Raw genomic sequence first — 22800 nt, 5'->3', positions numbered from 1 at the left:
TTATGATAATACGTTTACAAAAGGGAAAAATTACATGTATTAAATCCCATTTAGGTAATTTATCGTCTTTTGAAATTTTAAAGCGTCTTAGTGGCGTTCCGGATTAATTCCCTTCACTCAAAGGTTTTCTACCGTTACACTGAATAACCCCTACAAGTTTGATCCCATAGTTCTGAAACACCCTGTATAAATAGACTTGAAATTGAAAACAATTGGGAAAAGGAATTTTTGATAGCAGCGACGTGATCTTAAAAATAAATAAGTTTAAATTAAAATTATTAGCAAAATTAGCCTAACTACATAAATTGGACCTAAGTATTTGGTGTTTTTCGGAGTTGAAAAAAAGCATGCTAGATGAAGAATGGGGAAAATACCTTCAAAAAAAATCAATTGTTCACAGATTTCCCAATAGAATAATTTCGGAAGCTACAGGCCAAGCAACTTCTCTTATTCGAATCACAACTTCAGGTCAATTATTGAAAATTTACTCAACAATGGCCTCTTTAATAAAACCAGACACTATCGTGGCACACCACCTAAACCTTTACCGTTATCTTGTAAAAAATGTGATTTATTTTGTATTTACGGGTGCGTATTAATGTAAAACTACCCGTCGTACACAATACGCGGCTCGGTCCAATAATAAAAGCCAAAACGATGACGTGACATTCTCCCACCTGAGGCATGTTTTTAAAACAAAAGAAACATGACTTACCTAACTAAAACAGAGACAACATGTAAACAATGTAAATAAGTAGGTTCAATAATAACAATGTAATAAGCCTTAAAAATGTCAACTACCTACCTACCCTACATAAATAAAACAATTAACTCTATGTAAAAGTAATCCTAATCATTGTCCCTATACCTGACCGGTACGCGAACCGTATACGACCGCTCCGCGAAACATATGCCGTATCATCTACGTTCGGTTCGGGTACTCTGCTTTTGGACACTCCCGGATTCGCGGTCTCGATATCGCCCGCAGATTCACTTGAGTCCTCACAGGGTACATTCGCCTCGGCCAACCTCGATTTAGGGCTAGTCAATGCCTTGCTATTCATTAGACTAAAGCCCTCTTCTGCACATTCCAAGGGGTAGAGACGTTGTACAGGTCTCAAAAGTTGGCCCCTTTCGGTACTGACCCGCACCACTCGAACCTCACATCTTTGCCAGGTAGCAGCTCAATAACCCTCCCTAATGGCCAATTAACCCGCTTATCTAGGTTATTGCCAATAAAAACCACATCCCCCATCTTAACTTGATAACTGGAACTTCCCTTGGACCATAGCTGCAACTGCCCTAGGTATTCATTACGAAACCTTCGACGAAGATCCTCTTCCAATTTCTGTCTATGCTGTACCTTCCTAAACAGAGGGTGCCGGTCAACAGCATCACAATCTGGAACACCACTCACCAACTGATCCCTAAGAAACATTATGGGGGTTAAAGGTACCAACTCATTAGGGTCAGTTAACGAACAAGTGAGTGGCCGCGAATTGATGATGGACTCACAATCACAGATTATCGTTAACAAGCTTTCGTAATCCAGTAAAGCTCGTCACGATACTTTACGCAACAATTGTTTCAACACTCCGACAAGTCTTTCCCAGAATCCTCCCCACCACGCCGCCGTTGGAGGATTAAAACGCCATTGGATCCGCTCGGTACTACTAGTTTCGGCAAATTTTTTAAAGTCTACTCGCGAAAAAGCGTTATCCGTACCCACGAAATTCGTCCCTATCCCTATCACTGTATATAGTCCGAGGGCGACCCCGCCTGGCAATAAACCGACGCAATGCTTGCATGAAACACACAACCGATAAAGATGAACAAAGTTCCAAATGAACGGCCCGATATACCCTACATGTAAAAAGGCATATCCATACCTTTTCTCCCGATTTGACAAACAACGGACCAGCAAAGTCAACACCGGTTATCTCAAATGCTATAGCATCGCGAACCCGATCAATAGGTAAGGGTGGCGATCTTACAGTAACCAGCTTCGATGTGTGTCTCTTGCATACTACGCACTTTGATATCGCATGTCGAATGGCTCGACGACCACCCAAAATCCAAAAATTTTGCCGTAAAATACACATCAAACTTTGTGCGCCAATATGCCCTAACTTTAAGTGTTCTCCAAAAATAAGTCTGTTTACTAAAAAATGTTTACCAGGTAATATCACAGGAAAAAGGAAGTTGTCACAATCACTCCTATTACTTATACGGGATTTTAATCTAATGACGCCATCCATATCTTCGAAAACTTCCATGCCGCTTAGTCTATTTTTATTGTCTTCAAAGAATTCTTGTTGCACTTGTCTTAATACAAATATCTCGGCTTGATTAATTTCTTCGGTACTTAAGGGCCCTGTGTGCCGCTCCTTATTTCTCGTATTATAAATAAATCGAGATATCCATGCACACATCCGTATAATTTTCAAATACTGAGAAAAGTAGTCCAAGTGCCAATCCATAAGAGACATTTTCTGACGCTCATTATTTATTAAGACAGTAACCAACTTTTTCCTCCTCTCCCTATTAATTTCTTCCTCATCGTAGCTAAGGCTTTCCAGGGGGGTGTTAAAACGATTTTGATAAAGCCATTGTGGACCCTCCCACCATCATGATTGAACCAATTGCTTAATAGAGCAGCCTCGAGATGGTAAGTCGGCAGGATTTAACAACCCAGGTACATGCCTCCAGGTGCCAGAAGCTGAGAGTTTTCTTATTTCTGAAATGCGATTCCAAACAAAAGTAGACCACTCCTCGGGCCTTTCTATCCAGGAAAGGACCGTTGTTGAATCGCTCCAGAAAAAGGCTTCCAGTTTATTGTCAAAATTCTCCACAATTTTACTGTATAACATTACAGCAATCAGAGCTCCCATTAATTCAAGCCTTGGTATAGATAAAACTTTCTTTAGAGCTACCCTTGACTTAGCTCCCAACAGACGAATACTCTGCCATTCTCGACCCCTCTCAAAAATACTACAGCAGAGAAGGCCTCCTTACTTGCATCACAAAAAATATGCAGGGACCATTGTTCAGCCTCTTGAGGTCCTGCATTTATCCATCTGGCAATTTTAATAGTCGACAAATATGGTACTTTTTTAAGCCAATTCTTAAACAACGACTCAATTTCCCCATTAACTGGCACATCCCAATCTACTTGCTTTTCCCAGGTTTTTTGTAATAAAAGCTTAGGTATTAAAACTGCCGGGCAACTGAATCCTATGGGATCGAATATCCGTTGTACTAGTGATAACATCAATCTCTTGGTTACTGGCTGACTAAGAAGTTCTTCAATATTTCCGATGTCCTGATTTAAAAATAAAGTATCATCCACCCTGTTCCACTTGATACCCAGTACAGATGTTGTAGGGTCTTGGGAGTTACCCTGGACTTGACCTGTATACTCCCACCCTCTAAGGTCAAATCTGCCTTCAGCCATTATCATGATAGATCCTTTGACGAATGATTCCAAATCATCCTCATTGGCGACACTATTTACGCAATTGTCAACATAGAAAGCCTTTGACAATTTAAGTACAATGTCCTTGGATGCTGCCATCGATTCACATTTTTCGGAAATTTTTGACAAATAGTACTCCAACGAAGCTCCCACCAAAAAGGGGCTACTATTAATTCCAAACACCACTCTACGATGACGAAATATTATTTCTTGGCCATTTTTATCTCGCCATAAGAACCGAAGAAAATCCCTGTCATCTGGGTGTATGCTAAGCTGTAGAAACGCTTTTCGAATGTCTGATACTACCCCAATTCTTTGCTGCCGAAACCTCAGTAAAATATTTGGAATCATTTCGATCAAATTAACCCCCTTTTCAAGACACTGGTTTAATGATGGGACTGTCCCTTTCTCTGGCCGACGCGTCGAATACCGGTCTTATCTTTGTGGATGAGTTTAATTTGATTACGGGCCTATGAGGTAGGTAATGAGCCTTTGAACTTGTTTGATCTTCACAAACCTCCTCCATGATGTTCTCACTTTGCCAGTCCTTAAAAACCTGATCATAGAGTTCGTAATAACCATCCTTCGTGACTTTAGTGATGGTATTATCCAGTCTTTTCTTAGCAATGCCATAATTACTGGGCAATGCTGGATGTCCTTCCAACCATGGAAGTCTAACCTCGTATCGTCCTTCGGCGTCGGTTTTAACAGTCTCTAGAAAAAATGCTTTTGCTGCCAATGCCGTCTCCTCCCGAGTTTTTCTTTCCACTGGATCGCTTATGCCTAGTACGTCAAGTTCCCAGAGGTTTGAAATGAACGCGTTATTAACAAAAAGCGAAACGGCGGACATAGACAAAGTGTCCTTTTGTTCAACTGGTATTTTTCCCATCAAAACCCAACCTAACAGAGTTTCTACAGCTACCAGTCCACATCTCAAAATGTGTCTCTTGCCTGTGTATAATTTACCCGATGTATCAGATCCTATTAACAGTTCAATAGGGCCAGAATTATGTGAATCTGATATCTTGATATTCAGTGTCCGTAACTCTTCCATCCAAGGACCATTGAATACCGAATCCACTCCACTGCATATGACGGGTTGATCCAGTGCCTCGAAATTACAGCTGTAGTTGTTGTGACTAAGAGTGACGTCATAACAGCAATGGACTTGCGGTAACTCAGTGCCTCCAAACAAACCATGAATAACGTTAATTTGCCTCTTCAATTGGTAACCCAAAAAATCAGCCGTCGATTTTAAAAGATAAGTTTTTTGGGAACCGGTATCGATCAGCGTACGCACGTACTTTGATTTATTCGCGCCCTTTACTTTTACCTGCAAAGTTTGCAAAAATACGTGTGTATTAGAACTATTTGCCAGAGTCTGATTTACGTTTTGTACCACACTTTCCATAACGTCCTTTGTCTCAGAGCTGTTCCGACCAGAGCTGTACTGACCCGAGCTACAAGATGGAAGTTCAGGACACATTAAAGGGACATGGGCTTTGCTGCAAACTATACAATTTAAGCGTGCTCGACACTTTCGAGAAGAATGACCCAGTTTTAGACATCGAAAGCACGCACCATTTTTTGACAAAATATCCTTTTCTCCTCACAACCAAATTTCTGCGCCTTAAAACAATTGCTGCTCTCATGGGGATTTTGACAAAAAATACATTTTGTGGTTCCATCTGAATTGATTAAGCCCATCGCGGTTTAAAATTTAGGCTCAAAATCCTGGCCTGCTTTATTTGTTTGGTAACCACCCCGTTTAACATCCTTATGAACAGTGCTTCGCAAATTAAAACCTTCTGTTGCTAAAGAAACATGTTGCTCATTATCGACTTCCAATTTTAGAAACTTCATGAGGCTTTTAAGTCGATTTTCGATTGTAGTAAGACCTGTATTATCCAGTGAAACCTGCGAATTTTTACCAGTGTCTCCGTTATCCGGTGTCCGTTGTCAAATTCTTAACAGCTCTGGCGGTAAGCAAGACTCGACCAACGGAAATAGCATCGCCGCGTATTTATCGGACGTAATACCGAGGGTTTCTAAGGCCCGTAGCTGAGTTTCCAGTTTATCACACAAACGAGTTATGTCTAATCTATTGCCAGACGAGGTATTGTTTATAACTAATTTAAGTAACTCGCGCACATAAACTTCTACCTGGAGGTCTTCCCGATTGAACCGCGCTTGAAGACACTCCACCATTTTACTATAGTTACTTCCGGTAGCGGGAAAACTTTCGACTAGTTGCCTTGCCCTACTGCCTTGAACTGTCGCCTGAATTAAATATTCAACCTTGTCGTTGTCGTCTATTTCTACATCTGCACCCTCCATTAGAGTATAGTATCCCCAACAACTACTAACACTACAACTAACATAAGAGCATAAATATCCCCATCAAGTCTCTTTAGATCCTCAATTTTCTGTTTTACCAATTCTAAAGAGACCGTAATCAAACGCTCTTTTCCTCCCGGCGATGACAAAAGACCCTCTAACTCACCTTTTGGTCTTGGTAAAACTGGTGCGGAGTACTCTACGACTTTTCTTTTTCTGATCCATTGCTATGCACTGTATACTCACTGTTAATCACCTAAACCGCGTTCACCTAAGTCCAGGGCGACAACGCGTCGGACCGATTGCCCGGTGATCAAGTAGGGTAGCCAAAATATGTCCGTATACACTACAAGATTAAACACAACCCGTAAAACTGCCAGTCCTGTCACGGTCGCCAAAATGTCGGGTGCGTATTAATGTAAAACTACCCGTCGCGTCGTACACAATACGCGGTTCGGTCCAATAATAAAAGCCAAAAACTTTAGACAAAAAAAAAACACTTATATTATCAAACAAAAATCAGGGGTAGCAGTTTTAAGATGGTTAAAGACTATGTAATGTATGAAAATTAAATAAAAATCAGAAAAAGCAAAAAACCTATTAACCCGGCCCCGAGAATATAAAACCGACCGAAATAATAAAATAAAAACTGATAGCTCTGACAGACGTCCTTTAGGATGACGTGACATATTTAATCATACATCAGAAGACTGTACACTCCTCATTACATGTGAAAAATGCAACCAAAAATTACCTCCAGATAAATGTAGGTCCTGCGGATCCATTAATAATACTGTACATAGATAGTGCCACTTTATTGTAAACTTGTTTATTTATACATTAAGTGTTTTGTGTATGTTATGGCAGGTTTTTGTTGAATTGCCTTTCTTCAGGTTACATCATCATAATTATTATAGGTCTGATGATGCTCTAGTCGGGCGAAACATGTAACCTTTGTCGTTTTATTAAATGTTTCTGCAATGCTGTAGATTTTGTGTTTTTGTATAAAGATTACAAAATGGGGAAGTCTTTATCCGGCTGTTTACACAGCCCAAATGCAGAATACATTTACCTAAGTGACCTACATGCATTTTTCTTGGAGATAAAGACTTCCCATTTTGTAATCTTTAAATAAAAGAAGTTGATATTTATCACTTTGTTCTATATCCACCCAATTTAGAGGTTTTAATTTATTTACTTTTGGTTTATATTTACTATATTTTAAAATGGTTCGCATAGCTCTGTTTTGCGGTAGTACTTGGAACTTATTTATATCTGTTTTGTTTTCGATATAAAGCAGTGATCTACAGTAGTCACAATGTGGCTTTATTATTATGTTGTTAAAAATTAATTTCTTTGTCTGTAAAGATAGCTTGTACCTTAAATGAGGTATTACTCTCCTTTATTTTACATTGTTTGTCAATTATTTGTTTGTTTATATCGTATGTATATGTATATCTTTTATATCGTTACCTATAATATCTGAATGTGTTTCTTACTTATTATTTCGATATAGAAATTTTCTTGACCTAAATTATATTAATTAAAAAATTAGATGATTTACTAAATGAAATTGTACTTCGACTACAATTTATTTAACTGTGCAATACATATACTTAAGTTTTATATTGCATAACTTTATTGAATAAAGAAGTATTTGATTATTTGACATATACAAGTGATGGTCGGTCGTGGGTACAGGGAGGACTGTGGCCATGTAATTGTGAAATAGAAATTGATGACTCTGTATAAGCGTTTGTTATATGTGAAATTAAATATGCAGAGATAGGATGATGAAGATGACCATAATTATCAGACCAGAAACAGGCAAAATCTTCTATTATATTTTAGTGCTCTTCCCATGACTGCAAGAAATCCAACTTTTTAATGCAAAGGGCTTTTTATACATATGCGAAATATTTTAATCACAATTTTCATACTTTGCAAATATAATGTTTTTAATCTTGTACTGTCTATAAATTGTGACACTATTGCTAGGGTTAGTTCGAATTCTAAATTTTTTATATATTTTTCTTTTAATAACATATGTAAACATTTCCTTATGAATTAACATTAATAAGGATTGATTGATTGAAGACCCTAATTTACAAAAATTAAAATGGCTCTTAAAAAAAAACTCACCTTTAACTCTCCTCCTCCTCCTTTCCTCACACATCCACACTCGGCGCAACTAATCGAACTCATATATAAATTAGAAACACTTTTGGCAGGGTTTAGTCTGCTCAGAGGCACCGGTTTCGCCTCGGAGATACTTTGGGTGGAGCCCAGGTCAATAGTGAGGCTCGCGTTGGAGCCCCTCCTCTCCAAAAGTCCCTTGGTCCTCACTTTATGGGGCTCCGGGTTCGGGCAATCGGAGAAATCTTGCAGGGCGTTTATCTCCGGGAGGGTTTTCAACGTTTGAGAACCTGTATATCCAGATGACGACGTGTTATAGCAAACTTCACATTAAACATACATTATATGTATACAGGGTTATTTACGAAATACGACACGGAATATTATGGCTAAACTAAAGGGTAAAAAAAATTGGATTATCACAGGTGTTTCAGAAGTATTTTTTTTTTATTTTTATGATATACAGGATGATTTAAAGTGCTGAAAAATATCAAAGTTATGTTTTTTTAAATGGAACACTCAAGAAAGGTTGGTTTTATTAAGGTTTACCCTGCCTAAACATTTCAGTTTTCGAAATATTTTACACGCGACTAATGGGGGAACAAAACACAAGACTTTTGAGAGGTGTTTTGATTCTTTCAAGGAGACCAAAACAAGACAAATATTTTATTTTTAGGGAATCTGTTTTTTGATCACCGTTTATATTGATTTATTGAATTTTTTAGCTCACACACGATTTGTACATATAATAGTGTAAGCCATGGATCATGTCAAAAATAGAAACAAATAAATTTTTTTGATATTATTTTGTGTTTTAAGATGATTTTGAAAATTTTTTATCGCCCGTCCCGTGGTCCGTCTTTCCACCTGTTGTCTGTCTGTTTTTGTAACTCAAAAACTGCTTGGCCGATTTTGATTAAATTCGGTACCTTGTTGGGTTTTGGCTCCAGGAAGGTCTTTTATAACAATTATTAAAATCCACGGGATAAAAGCCCAAACAAATGGGTGGGGGTAAATCTTAAAAATTAGAGTATAAATTAAAATATATTGCGTGGTATTAAATAAATGGTAATTGGGTATGGAGTTGAATAAAACATATTAGTTTTTGAGCTAGTGGGTGTACAAGAAGAGAGCATAAATAAATTTTAGTTAAATTGTCTTGTAGTCTATTTAAAACGTAATTGAATATGGAAATGAAAAAAAAAGTTTTAGTCTCTTTCGGCCAGTGCATGGAAATATGTATAATGGAGGGGGGTAGATTTGGTATATCGTATGAGCTTAGCTGTCCACCAATTTTTGAAGTTTTTTTTTTTAAACTTAATATTAATAGGGATCCAAAAAATGTGTATAAAAAGAAGAATTAAGAATCTTCAGGTTCTACTTGGAAAATCCAGGACATTCCAGGACCTCCAGGACGCTTTTTATAATTCCAGGACATTCCAGGTTGGTGAGAACCCTGTAAAACTTTCCCCATTTAACCAGTTTTCTATCTCTTCTAGTTTCCAAGATGCCCATACATGTACACCCAATTTGGGCCACACTGTATAGTAAGACAATGAGTTGCTTACCTGAAATACTGTTGTTGGAAGCGAACTTTTTTAGGTTCGAACTAAAACTGGGCGCCAAAGTGGTCCTGGGGTGTGAGGAGCCGTCGTCCAAGTCGCAGGAGAGCTTCTGACGGACTTGTTTCTTCGGGGTGTTGGGCATAGAAATGACATCTCTGGAAACCTGGAAAACAGTTTGGATGTTGTTGTACAGTTCCTCACTACTTCGGTCACTCCTTACACATCTTTTACTCGCACTAAAATGACGTTCTTTTATAACTCTTTTAATCCAACGGAACGAGACGAAGACCCCTAGAAGGATCATGATGACTTCTTGAGGCATTTTATAACATTATATAGGATGTAGTTTAAAGCAGGATTTATATACATAAATATGAAACGTTTATAAAAAAAAATCTGACCACAAATTTGAATTTTTTTACTGCAAGGCAGGATATTGTGGTCTATTTATCACTTTATTCTACGTATTACAGCAGGTTTTCCTGATATTTAGTGTTTCAGTGTCAGCAGGCGTGGGCATTTGTCAATATTTGAAAATAGTTTTGGAAATTAAAAGTGAGATAATTACAATGAAGTAAATATAAAAATACGCCAAAGGTAAATTATTAGATTATTTACACACATGAATTTCTAACTGCAGAAAGGGGACATGTCACATTAAAGAAAATGTTCAGGAAACGAAAAAAACCGAATAGTACTTTTCGGTGCTGTCATTTCATTTATCGTAAATATTTTTTAATAAAAAAAAAGAACACAATGGCATGTATTATATATGATATCGGGGTCATTTTATCACAGTCATATTTGAAGTGTAGTGATCGAGTTTAAAGACTAGATAATATGTAAATCCCTTGTGAATTTTTTTAAATGCAGAAATTTTTTGCCCTTTGTAAACAGAATGGTATATGACATACATATAATCTACAGTTTAATAAAAATACCTTGACCATATACGATTGATAAATATACCAATGGTTTTCATTTAAAAACTAAATTTTTGAACCTAGATAATGAAAAGTTGTCTAGAACAAAAAAAAAACTGAAACTTTTTAACAACTTAATGTCTCAAGGTTATGTGAGAGAGATACAATATACGAATAATATATTTATATATACAGGGTGTCCCGAAAGTAATTGTACATAGGACAACAGTAGATTCCTTACGTCAAAATAATGTGATTGAGGTCAACTTGCCTTTTAAAAAGAAAAATAAAATTTCGTATACAGTTTTCGTGTTTTCGGTGGAGGGCGCTCGTTAGCATTAGTTTTTACTTTTTTAAATCCCTTTTAAGTTTTTTGCAGCTCCGTAAATCCTTTAATTTAACTTAACCTCATTCTTTTTTTAAAAGGAATCTTCTGTTAAATGATCAACCATTTTTTATGGGACACCGTTTATAACCAATCATAATTAACTGCGGGGCAAATAGAACAGTGTATGAAGAAATTTAGCAATTTTTTTCATTCTACAAAGTGATGTAGAGCGGCGTACTTTTTGAATGTTTGATCTCCGTGCTTATGGAAAAAAAATATCCATCCAACTTTTTAAGTGGGTAATTACCCACTATTTCCAGGGTGGATAGTTCTATCCACCAAACCCACGCCTTCCACTGGCCCTGGCATTATACTCCTATAAAAATATCGTTAGCAAACAGGCATATTGTCAGTGTAATTCGCAAAGTGCGTAACTCCATTTAGCAAAATTTTACAGCAGGGCTAAAAAACTGATTAATGTGGATACTACTAACATAGGTTAAAAGGAAATTTGTTTAAATGAGTGTTAGTTAAGTTAGGTGAAGTAAAAGAATAATATTTTTAGTATTGAGGCTTAAATACTACATTTTTTATAAATATAATGGAGATACGCAGTTTGTGAACTAATTTTTTGATAAAAAATAGAAGATACGTTTTTTTTTTCTAGAAATAAATAGTCTTTATTTTCTTCCTCTACATAAAATAAAAATTCATACAGGTTGTCTTTCTTGTTCACAACACAACAAATAACTCTAAACTTACTGGTCAAGTCGCAAGTTATTAGGTTACAAAAATTAAGGTACCAGTAACTGACCTAAAAATAAATAACCGTTAATAACTAAAAAAAATAAGATCAAATTCTTAAAAAACGTGAAATTAGATGCTTATAAAATGTACAGGAGTCTACTTATTATAAGGTAATTGATCGTAAAATGCATGGTAGTCATGAGGTAAACTTTTTTTCAGCTGCTGTAAGTGTTCATATTTTTCCTTTTTTGTGGGGAGTCTGGTTCCGTACAATGGTGACAAGGTATCGAAGTCTACACATTTGAGGTTTGAAGGCAATCTGACTGGAAAAGTTTTCCATTGCAATTCTGAATGTCTTAATTTAGAAAACATGTTTTCTCTAGTGTACTTAATTGCTTTTAAGTCAACTACTTGAGGATCTCCTACTCTTTTTCCAGGTCGTATGGATGCAATAAAACTTATCTTCCCTTCTACGGTCTTAAAGTAATCATGTGACAAATACTCTACATTATAAGAACTTTTTAAACATGCTTTTTGGCAAATCGCAACGTAATCAGCTGGTACGTTAATTCTGGACTTTCTAATCATCCTCTCTATAGTTGAATGCATGCTGTCCGCCTCCATCTGACTGTGACCCTTCTGTAGGTATTTTTGTATTATGGTTACGTCTTTTTCAATTGCCAAGTTAAAAAGCGCTTTTGCCAACACAGAATTTCTGTTTTGTGCTGCGCAGCCATCGCTATAAAAAATATAGTCTGGTTTTTTGTCATTAGAACAGGCTTCAATTTTTTTTTTTAGAAATTTTACTATTATTTTAGCAAACTCATTGGCTGTTACCTTACCTTCTGTTTCATTCCACAAGAAGCACTCACCTTGTTGACGCTTTAAATCGTAAATCGTAAGATTATGTATGATTAGTTTAGTTTTATAATAAAGGGAGCTCACGTTTGACTTTGGGCAAAGTAACACAGACTGCAAGTCCATAGCAAAAACTTCATTGTCTGATTCTTTATCATCAGTCTTTTCTTCTCGTGCTTCGTTTTTCAAAATAAGGTGAAAATCGTACTCTTTCTGCGAAATATTTTTCGTTTCAAAAGCCACACAAATATCACATCTATCCTTTTTGGGCTGGTACAAAGATAAATTTTGCTGATCAAAAATTGTAGAAAAGGTTGCTCGGGACATTGGTTGTACACTGTGTCCCAATTTGGTTGTATTTGCAGGTTATCTTTGTTATTTTTAAAGATAGAGATGTGCGGTTTTCGCGAACCTGTGTCACTTTTTTGTAAAACTTTTATTGCCGCAAACAGAATTGAGATACCTTTTTTTGTTTCTGAGATACAGGGTGAAATTGAAAATTTTTACTTTTTGACGACTTGCTCTATCTCACGAACCATATAAGTTATAAAAAAAGTAAAAACTGCTATGGATAGATAATTTTAAATAAAATTCAGAGGCGTAGTCAAAAATTTTATTAAAGGCATTATTTAAGAGATATGACCCAAACTTGAATTTTTTTAAATGGAACACCCTGTATTTTTTCATACCAATAAATTGCGCTATTTTTTCCGATTAAAATGATATATAACACTTGGTATCTTAAGTCATGATAAATGGCCAAAACATGCAAAAAAAACAAATCATAGCGAAAAAAACATTAGTTGGCCATGAAACAGAAAAAATTGAAGTTGGCTGTTTAAAGATGTCAGTATGAAGCTGTCAATAATTGTTTGGAATTTATTTATTTCGAACGAAAGTTTTTAAGTAAATATTTTAGTATTTTTCTTAAGGGATAGAGCGTAATTTTTAAGAATGAATAGTAATTTTGAAAACAGTCACAAATATGACATGATAGCTTGTTTTATTGAGTGCCAAGAAAATAGTGACAGGGCATCCGATTTGTATTTAAACAGGTATGTGTTAGTGTCGTTACCTAATATTTGCTATTATACTTAAAACAATTTTTCTAAGATATCCTGAAAGGCGTCAACCAAACAAGTCTATTTTTCGGAGAATAAAAATGAGTTTGATTAATAATGGATCATTTACAAAGCCAAGAAATAAAAATTACCATAGGCAAAATCAGGAAAATAATGAAATTGCGGTTTTAGCAAGTGTTGAGGCAAATCATTCAAATTCCTGTCGAAATATTGAAACTAATGTAGGAGTGTCAAAGAGTCAAACACAGCGAATATTAAAAAAATATAAATATAAACCATACAAATTTAACATAGTTCAACAATTACATCCCGGGGATGCGCAAAAGCGAATAGTTTTTTGCAATTGGTTTTTAGAGCAAACTCGAATTGTTCCAAATTTTGCCAGAAAAGTTATATGGTCCGATGAAGCATATATAAGTTGCACTGGAATTTTTAACCGTCATAATAACAGGCATTGGTACACTCAGAATCCATACTTATTAGGGGAACGCCAACAACAGGGCAGATTTGGATTTAGTGTATCATGCTTTATTTTGGGCACTAAAATAAAGTATGTTTTTTATGAACACACTTTAACAGCAGCCAGATATCTGGAAATATTGCAGCGGATTTTACCAGAACTTCTAGATGAGATACCGTTGGCATTTTTAAATAGCATATATTTTCAGCAAGATGGGGCGCCAGCTCATAATTCTCAAATAGTAAGGCCATTTATAATCGAGACATTCGAAGATCGATGGATTGGTACCCACGCTCCAAATAGGTGGCCAGCTAGATCACCGGATCTTTCTGTTTTGGACTTTTTTGTCTGGTCTTTCTTAAAAAACAAAATTTATTTAAATGTGGTGCATAATTTGCAAGAACTTCAGGATGCTACAGTTCAAGCCTTTGAAGCCTTGCAAGCAAGGCCGCTTATTATTTTAAATGCCTTGCGGAGAATAACAACTCTATGCCAATTATGCGTTCAGGAAAATGGCAACCATTTCGAGCAATTTAATTAGTTTTTACAAATTTTTTTATAGGACTGTAGAATTAATAAATAAAAAATAGCTTGTTAAGGTTCTTTGTTAAATTTATTCAGTTGTTACAATATTTTTTTTAATAAAATTGCTTAAAACAAGAGTTTTTGTATCTAAGACTTTTAAATATTATATAATTAAAAGGTTTTTATTTGGTTATAAAAACTTCTATCACGGTATGATTGACATCTTTAAACAGCCAACTTCAATTTTTTCTGTTTCATGGCCAACTAATGTTTCTTTCGCTATGATTTGTTTTTTTTTGCATATTTTGGCCATTTATCATGACTTAAGATACCAAGTGTTATATATCATTTTAATCGGAAAAAATAGCGCAATTTATTGGTATGAAAAAATACAGGGTGTTCCATTTAAAAAAATGCAAGTTTGGGTCATATCTCTTAAATAATGCCTTTAATAAAATTTTTGACTACGCCACTGAATTTTATTTAAAATTATCTATCCATAGCAGTTTTTACTTTTTTTATAACTTATATGGTTCGTGAGATAGAGCAAGTCGTCAAAAAGTGAAAATTTTCAATTTCACCCTGTATCTCAGAAACAAAAAAAGGTATCTCAATTCTGTTTGCGGCAATAAAAGTTTTACAAAAAAGTGACACAGGTTCGCGAAAACCGCACATCTCTATCTTTAAAAATAACAGAGATAACCTGCAAATACAACCAAATTGGGACACAGTGTACATTATTTTCTTCACAAAAATCCTTAGAGTAAGCTCTGTCACAGTATAAAGAACAAGACAGTAGGTTCACTCTCTTGCGGCCGTTTGAAGTAGGGACTTCTAAACAGTGCCGACTTTTTTTACGCGGTCGTAAATCATTATTTAGTTTCGACGGCAATCCTTTACGATACGGGGGGTGTTTGAAACATTTTTAATAAGGAATATTTTCGTACATCGCGGCGGGCAGCGTGTAATATATGGAATTTTTTGAAATTAAAGGCACTTTGTATTATTGTTAAAATGAAATTGAAAGAATATTATTAAGTATCTCTTTTGAACAAATAACTGTAAGAAAAACACTTGGTAGATAGCTTTAAAATTAAGTTTATTAGAATGTACACAATTAAATCTTAGCTTTACGTTCCTTTCATACTCTTTTCTTAACTGACCAAGAAACTACCTACCTAATATTACATACACTTAATTAATAATACCTTCGTTAATATACCCATTTTTTAAATATTTAATAAAATTTACATAATAATGTGATATCAACACTCAGCATATGGAACTCGGTAACAGTGAAATATAAAAAGGCAGTTAAATAAAAAAAACTTATTAAATGCCTAATTATTTGCTTTTTAAATAGGGGATGAAAGAACAAACCACTAAAATTCAAATAAAACGAAAATAGGTGTTTTACAACCTAGAATTCATATAAATATGCAAAATAAATATAGTTTTACGTTGGGGATTATAGTACACATCAATATTTTGAAACTTAAACCCTTAAAAACCACCCTTAATGACGAAAAAAATGCAGTTTTAAGTATGGTTAGACGGTATAAGTGGCTAAAATTTATATCATTCAAATGATTGCAATGCAACTAATAATAAATCGGATAGCTTTCACTATTAAAAACCACCACTAATAACAGAATATTACCAAAAATTTTGCATTTTTTTAGATTAAAATCACGATTTAAAAAAAATATGTACTCTAAATCGCTGACACTTTTTGAACATATTATTGGTACCTATATATAGTCCATTGTAGAAGGCTACGCTTTAATTTTTGAAATTTTTTACGATAAATTTTTTTAAAACTGCAATTATTTTTATTTTATTCCTAACTTTTTTAATTTTTATGCTAATGACTTACAATGAAGTTTATTTTTAAAGTTTTTGATAGTATATACTTGAAAAAATGTGCTAGATATTTGTCTAAAAAACGTTTTTTTTTTAAATATTTCACGTTTTTATTTTACGTCATTATATTTTGTTATCTAAAAAAAGGGGTTATGTTCACACAGTTGTATCTTAGCGCCTATAGCACCTAGATAAATAAAACAAAAGCCAATCTTTTTTTTTTAAACCAACTTTTGTTTATTAGATTTTTTTGTAGGATCTCAATTTTCCGAGATATTTAAGAAATACTGAAGAAAAGCGTGTATTTTTTTCTGTAAACTAATCCAATTTTATTTAAAAAAAAAATGTATATCCCCTTTTACTCCTGCAGCCATCTACGCAACATATTGCCGGCATTTTTAAAGTGCAAAATTTCCGCACAACGCTATTATAGTTCTAATATTGAAGACGCCCCTGTATAACGCAGTCGCCACCGGGCAGCAAAAAAGAGTAGCATCAGAAAGCGAGTGAGAAAGGCAACATTTTGGGCGGCGCTTAGAGTGATCCTTCTATTCTAGTTTATGTTCGGTGGCTCTGTAGAGTTGCGATTATGAGTACCATACTGTTTCTAAATATAGCTTTGTGGTGTTTGCTCTGCAATAGTGGAACTCCAGTTTCGGCAAGCTATAAAAAAATTCAATAAAATTTTTAATTCCCAGTCCACTTTCAGGTTGATTCTGAACCGCCTCATCTCTTATTGCAGTTTCTTTAGTCTACTTCTTTTTTACGATTTCTCCAACACAGAGTGTATTCAAAAACATCCTTTTACATACTCTTATTCGATTGTAACCATCTTTTAAATAAAACTCAGTGGATGTTTGTCTTCTAGATATTTCCTGTTCTCCTCTTTGTCTTGATGTTGGTTTTACTACTAAAAGTGTGTTTACATAGGTTCTTTTTTCACCCCAGCTCTTTCTCCAAAAATTTTCAAATATTTCTTGCCTAGAGTTTTCGGTAATACAAAAACATTTTAATTTCGTGCTGCCGTTTCTACTCAACTTACAGCTACATCGAGGTTTTAGTTTTTTGGCACATCTTTCAATATTGTAGTTCCATCCATCATTTTCTTTTCTTTTTCCTTTGTACTTAAGCCCCTTTTCCCTATTTTTGTAGCTAATTTGTTTCTTCCATTTGCTTTAATCGGTTTCGCTTCTTTTAGATCTAGAACGCTTCATTGGTACTTCTGGGGTGATTTCACTTTCTTCCAAATCACCCTCTTCGTCTATACTATCAGATTTTGCATCATCACCTGAACCTCCTTCCATCTCTTCTTGACTAACGATGTAATCGGAGTCCTCGTCCATCTCATTGTCTTGACCGACTGTATTTTGCACGCATGCGTTATTTTCTTCCATGGAACTTCGTTTTGCTATTTAACTGCAATAAGTGGCTTCGGTTATATCTCCATAGGAAATTTGATTATTGAGCATCTTTTGAGTTTCTGCAGCATAATTCACGAGGTCATCAGGGCCAATGTTCGCTTGTTCGCTGTCAATTTGAATTATAATAACTTCATCATCGTTATTACTCTGAGCGGTAGATGAATAAGGAGGTATAATAACTGTATCTTCATAAGGGATTGAAGACAGAGGGTGCCAGCTGAGTTATCACTTTCTTCTCACATTCAAAAATAGAAACGTTTTTATTTAAATCGTTTTTTTAAATTATAGATATAGAAGGAGCATCAGGTTTAATAATATTTGTATCCCCAGAAGAAGTGAACAAATTTGAATCTTGCTTCTCACTTTCGGGAATTGAAATTGTCTCAGTTGCCAACTTTGTCGATCCTTGTAAAAGGTTCATAATTTTGTCTATCCTTTTAGCCATTTCTGTAAAAGAAATAAAACGTGTATTATTTTGATTTCAACTACTCTAATAGAAAAAAAACAATAATCAGTTATTTATACACGCTTAGACGTTGTCATTAAAATGTATCGCTTATAACTTAATGCAATTGATTTGAATCAAGATATTAACAGTTTTTTTAATTAATTTTTAATTCCAATAAAAAGCATTTATTTCATTGCAAGCAAAAAAATTTATACAATATTTTTAATGAGAATTAATTATCAATACAAATTTTACTGGTTACTGACTCAAAAAACCTAAAATAGTTAACTATTTACACTGTAAAGTAATAATTTTTACTGTAGAAACATTCGTAACTCCTCTTGGAATTATTTATCCTTTTTGACGCAAAATGCGTATCTCCTCAGAAAAACAAATAACTGTTTAAAGCAGGTATTTCTAAAATATTGCAAAAAAGGCATACAAAATAATTAATTATAGACTTACCCCTCTCAATATTGTCTAAGAAACACACAAACTTTAAGCAAAAATGCAAAGATTACAGGAGTAAACCAACGAACACTCATTTATCCACATGTCAAACAAGGGCACTGGCTGGAGATACGTATTTTGCCCATCAACAATTTCAAGCGCGGAGATAGGCAACTTTCTTTACCAGCTTCTGTTTGAAAACAGTTCCGGTGTTTCGGACATAGGCATTTTTCAGACTAACGTCTGGCGACAGAACATACATCAGCCAGTCAGAAGCCTTGAATTCACTTTGAGCTTCCATGGTGTGTTATTGGTTAAAATTGAGTTTTCTTCTTGACCGTTTTGACATTTCGCGAGTAAAGAGGTTAGGTTTCTTCATAGTATTTTTATTTTGATTATTGAGAGAAGAAAGATAGAAAGCAACTTTTGATTGATCATTGTCTTCAAAAATATATCGCAAATTTAAGTCGGAAAGTGTGATCGTTTATTGATATCTAATTTAATTCTTCTGTGGTAAATTATTAATGTTTTTACGTGATGGAAATTAATACAAATCTATCATGTCATATTTGCCAAAAACACTTCTCTTCTGCATGGAATTTTAGAAGACATTTAAAGGCCCAACATAGTTATAATGAGTGTAGTAAGTATTTGAAAGAAAAGTATGAGCCTATGTATAAAATTTTATTCTAGTACCGACTGAAGTAAGTTTACAAGTTGTTCCATTGAATGATAAAGAAACTAATACTCACAACAATATCCAATGTCATTTATGTGCAAAAAAATTTGCCACAGGTTTTAGCCTCAGAAGGCACTTAAAAAGTCAACATGTAAACATTGAAGAAGATAAACCCACCAAAAAGCAAAGCATTAAAGTTAGTCATGAAAGTCAAGGTTAGTAACCCTAATACAGACCAGCATGGATCATGGAAGTTGAAAGTGCTTCCATAAAACTGGTAAATGTGTTTCTTTACCAGTCTAAATGTGACAAGGTATATTAATTATCTGATAAAAAATAAATTTTCAGGAAATGAAGAAAAAAAAAATTGTTCAAACAAAAATAAGGGGCATAAAGTATTAGGAATTGTCAAAACTTCAGTGAAACATGTGGAATTCATTCCAAAACCAGATCAAATTGTTGAAGTTTTATTACAGAGCAATAACCAAGGTCGTGAAAGTGGAAACAAAAGTCAAGGTTTGAATTTTTTTAATCAAATAAAAGCTCTTTTGGTAAATTATTTTTTTATATGTTATTTATTAAGACTTAAGTATAATGTTTTATACTTAAGATAATGTTTTTTTTTAGAATATGGCTGCTTACAGGATAAAACATCATCAGCTACACAAAAACATATGAAAAAACATCAGAAAAAACAAAGAAATAATGGAAAAAAAAGGTTAAATCAATTGAGATGCTTGGAAGAAATGTGCCATTTTAACTGTACTAGATTAAAAAGCCTTCGTTATCATTTAGAGTTGAAACATAATATTTTGCAAGAAGTGGAAGTACTACAGTTTGAAAGCATTGAAGGTTTGTATATATATTCTGATATATATATATTCCTTAAATTATTTTTTATAGAATTTAAAAAATGGAAAAATCAGGAGGAAAGCAAATGTGTGGCAGTATGGGTAAAAGCATGTGGTATTAAAAAAAATAGACAAGGTGCACCTATTTATTACTATTGTAATCGAACTGGTAAAAGGAAAGTTTTGGCAGCAGCAAAAAGGAAACGTGCCCTAAAAGGGCAAGGCTCATGCAAAATTAATGCTTCCTGTACTTCAGCCCTGATAATTAAGCATATTTCTCAAGGTGTAAAAGTAACCTATTTTAAAAATCATTATGGGCATGAAAAAAAAATGGCCTATATTTCATTATCCATAAATGATAAAAATAAGATAGCACAACAATTGATACAAGGTAATTAAAATATTATCTAAAACTTAATTAAACCTAAGTGATGTTTATGTTTATTTATTTTTAGGCATTCCTTACACACAAATATTAAATAATATTCGGGAAAGTGTGGATGAAACTTTTGAAAGGATTCACTTGACCACTAAGAATGACATCCATAATATTGCCCAAGCTTACAATTTACATGATACATCCATAAAGGATCCCAATGATGCCATAAGCATTGCCATGTGGGTTGATGAAATGCAAAAATCAGAAAAAAATCCTGTAATTTTATATAAGAAGCAAGGAGAATTGGACTCAGGATTGTCTTTAAAAAAAGAGGATTTTTTGTTGGGAATCATGACAAGATGCCAAGGTCAGATGCTACAAAAATTTGGGTCTGGAGGCATTATTTGTATGGATGCAACGCATGGAACTAATCCTTATGATTTTAATTTAATTACTGTTTTGGTGGTCGATGATTATGGTGAAGGCTTTCCTGTTGGATTTTTGTTTGCTAATAGGGAGGATTATGTAGTATTAAAATATTTTATTTTGGCTTTAAAAAGTAGCATAGGAAATATAAGAGCAACTACATTTATGAGTGACGATGCCGACCAATATTTTGCTGCATGGAGTTCTGTAATGGATGTTTCTGATACCAAAAAGCTTTTATGCATATGGCATATCGACAGAGCTTGGCGTTCCAAAATATCATTAATTAAAGATAAATCAAAACAAATTGAGGTATAATATATGGTCCATGTTTTCTCGTTGCCAAAAATAGTTTAACGGGATAATTTTTAGTCTCATTCTGATTGTTATTTTAAGGTTTATAAGATGTTGTGTTTCCTTCGGCAAGAACCAAATGCAAATAATTTTAAAGCATCATTAGGAAGCTTTATTGAAATGTTACAAATGGATCAAGATCTAAAAGTTTTTGGTGAATACTTCCTGGTCAATTATGCAAGAAGATCCTCAACATGGGCTATGTGTTTCCGAGCTGGCTTATCTATTAACACGAATATGTATTTGGAATCCATGCACAAAGTGCTGAAATACATATATCTAAAAGGTAAAAATGTATTAGTATTAATTTTCGTGAAGTAGTCCATCTCTCAGTGGAACGAATAGTTAGGAAACAAAGGTTGCGGTCTGATCCACTTTATTTAAAGAACTGTTGAATTTTAATTACATAAAGTTGTACTCAACAGTTATTAGTATTAACTGATAAGTGTCTTGTTAAACACAATTTCTTTTAGGGACAACTTGCAGGAGATTGGACAAAACTGTGCATGTACTATTAAAGTATATCAGAGACAAGCAATTCGGTAGGATTATAAAGCTGGAAAAAGGAAAAATAACACACAAAATCAGCAAAATTAACAAAAGTCATATTGCAGCAGTAAAAGCAGATAATATACATATAATAAGTGTTGAAGATGGTTGGAAAATTCAATCTGGGAATAATTTCTATCTTGTGAAATTAAATGAATTAGGTGATAATCAGTGCAATTTAAAATGTTCTTCATGTATGTCATGTGTTCATTCTTACACCTGTAACTGTATGGATTACGTAATACACAACAACATGTGCAAACATATACATAAATTGTGCATGAGCGAAACTTGTAATAATAGCCCAATGAAGATAACTCATCATGATAATACAACAAACAATAATGATGAACTGCAAAGCCACCTTCTTAGTTTAAAACAATGTAATAGTTCTGAAACCATCAAGAAAATAAGGGAAGATATCAGTTTTATGTCTACTTTTGACTGGCCATCAGTTGATGATGCTGCGTTAAGAAAAATTAGTGGCCTCCTAACATCAGTTAAGCATAATATGATAAATAGTCAAGAATCATCAGCTCTAATAACAGAATCTAGTAAACACAAAGTTTGTCCTGCTAACAAGAAAATCACTACACAACCTCGGTGGGTTTTAGTTATAAAAAATACAGAATTACTTATCACTTATATTTAACATTTTATAGGTTCTTTTCTACAAAACTAAAGAAAAAGCCGATGGCTCCCAAACTGGCAAAGCCTTCACAAGAAGAAATTACAGAAATATGCTCAAGATTCAAAGAGTTGCAAGAGAATAAATGATTTACTACACACACACTTTATGTAACTTTTTGATTAAATTAAATCTGACAAAATTGCACTTTTTTTCAATGGATTATTCATTTTTAAAAAGTATTACAAATACAGAGCGCGATTTATAAACTTTTCAGCTCCCGTTGCCGCTCTCGTAGTCACTTAAAATATTCAGA

General features: G+C 34.2%; 2 protein-coding genes across 5 annotated transcripts in view; one reads left to right on the top strand and one right to left on the bottom strand.

Moving 5' to 3' along the window:
* Window positions 1–22800, bottom strand: part of LOC126749342 (uncharacterized) — a 56768-nt gene that overhangs the window by 25114 nt on the left and 8854 nt on the right. The window contains exons 4-5 of the mRNA XM_050459015.1: window positions 9517–9676; window positions 7955–8238 (exon numbers count right to left, since the gene is read on the bottom strand). Of these exons, the coding sequence (XP_050314972.1) occupies window positions 7955–8238; window positions 9517–9676 (444 nt within the window). The remainder of the gene's footprint in view (window positions 1–7954; window positions 8239–9516; window positions 9677–22800) is intronic.
* On the top strand, window positions 18862–22691 carry LOC126749312 (uncharacterized). 4 transcript variants are annotated; one of them, XM_050458999.1, is made up of 9 exons: window positions 18877–19261; window positions 19312–19512; window positions 19646–19813; window positions 19925–20149; window positions 20201–20539; window positions 20604–21265; window positions 21350–21593; window positions 21781–22459; window positions 22519–22691. In XM_050458999.1, the coding sequence occupies exons 1-9, from the start codon at window positions 19156–19158 to the stop codon at window positions 22631–22633; spliced, it is 2739 nt and encodes a 912-aa protein (XP_050314956.1). In that variant the 5' UTR covers window positions 18877–19155; the 3' UTR covers window positions 22634–22691. The 4 variants fall into 4 exon arrangements, with proteins under 4 accessions (XP_050314962.1, XP_050314956.1, XP_050314949.1 ...); XM_050458992.1 differs by having other exon boundaries at window positions 21326–21593; XM_050459001.1 differs by having other exon boundaries at window positions 19312–19574; window positions 21326–21593.

The sequence above is a fragment of the Anthonomus grandis genome, chromosome 2 (assembly GCF_022605725.1).
Source record: "Anthonomus grandis grandis chromosome 2, icAntGran1.3, whole genome shotgun sequence".
Classification (NCBI taxonomy): domain Eukaryota; kingdom Metazoa; phylum Arthropoda; class Insecta; order Coleoptera; family Curculionidae; genus Anthonomus; species Anthonomus grandis.
Note: the sequence above shows the minus strand (reverse complement) of the source record. Positions and strands in the feature narration are given on the sequence as shown.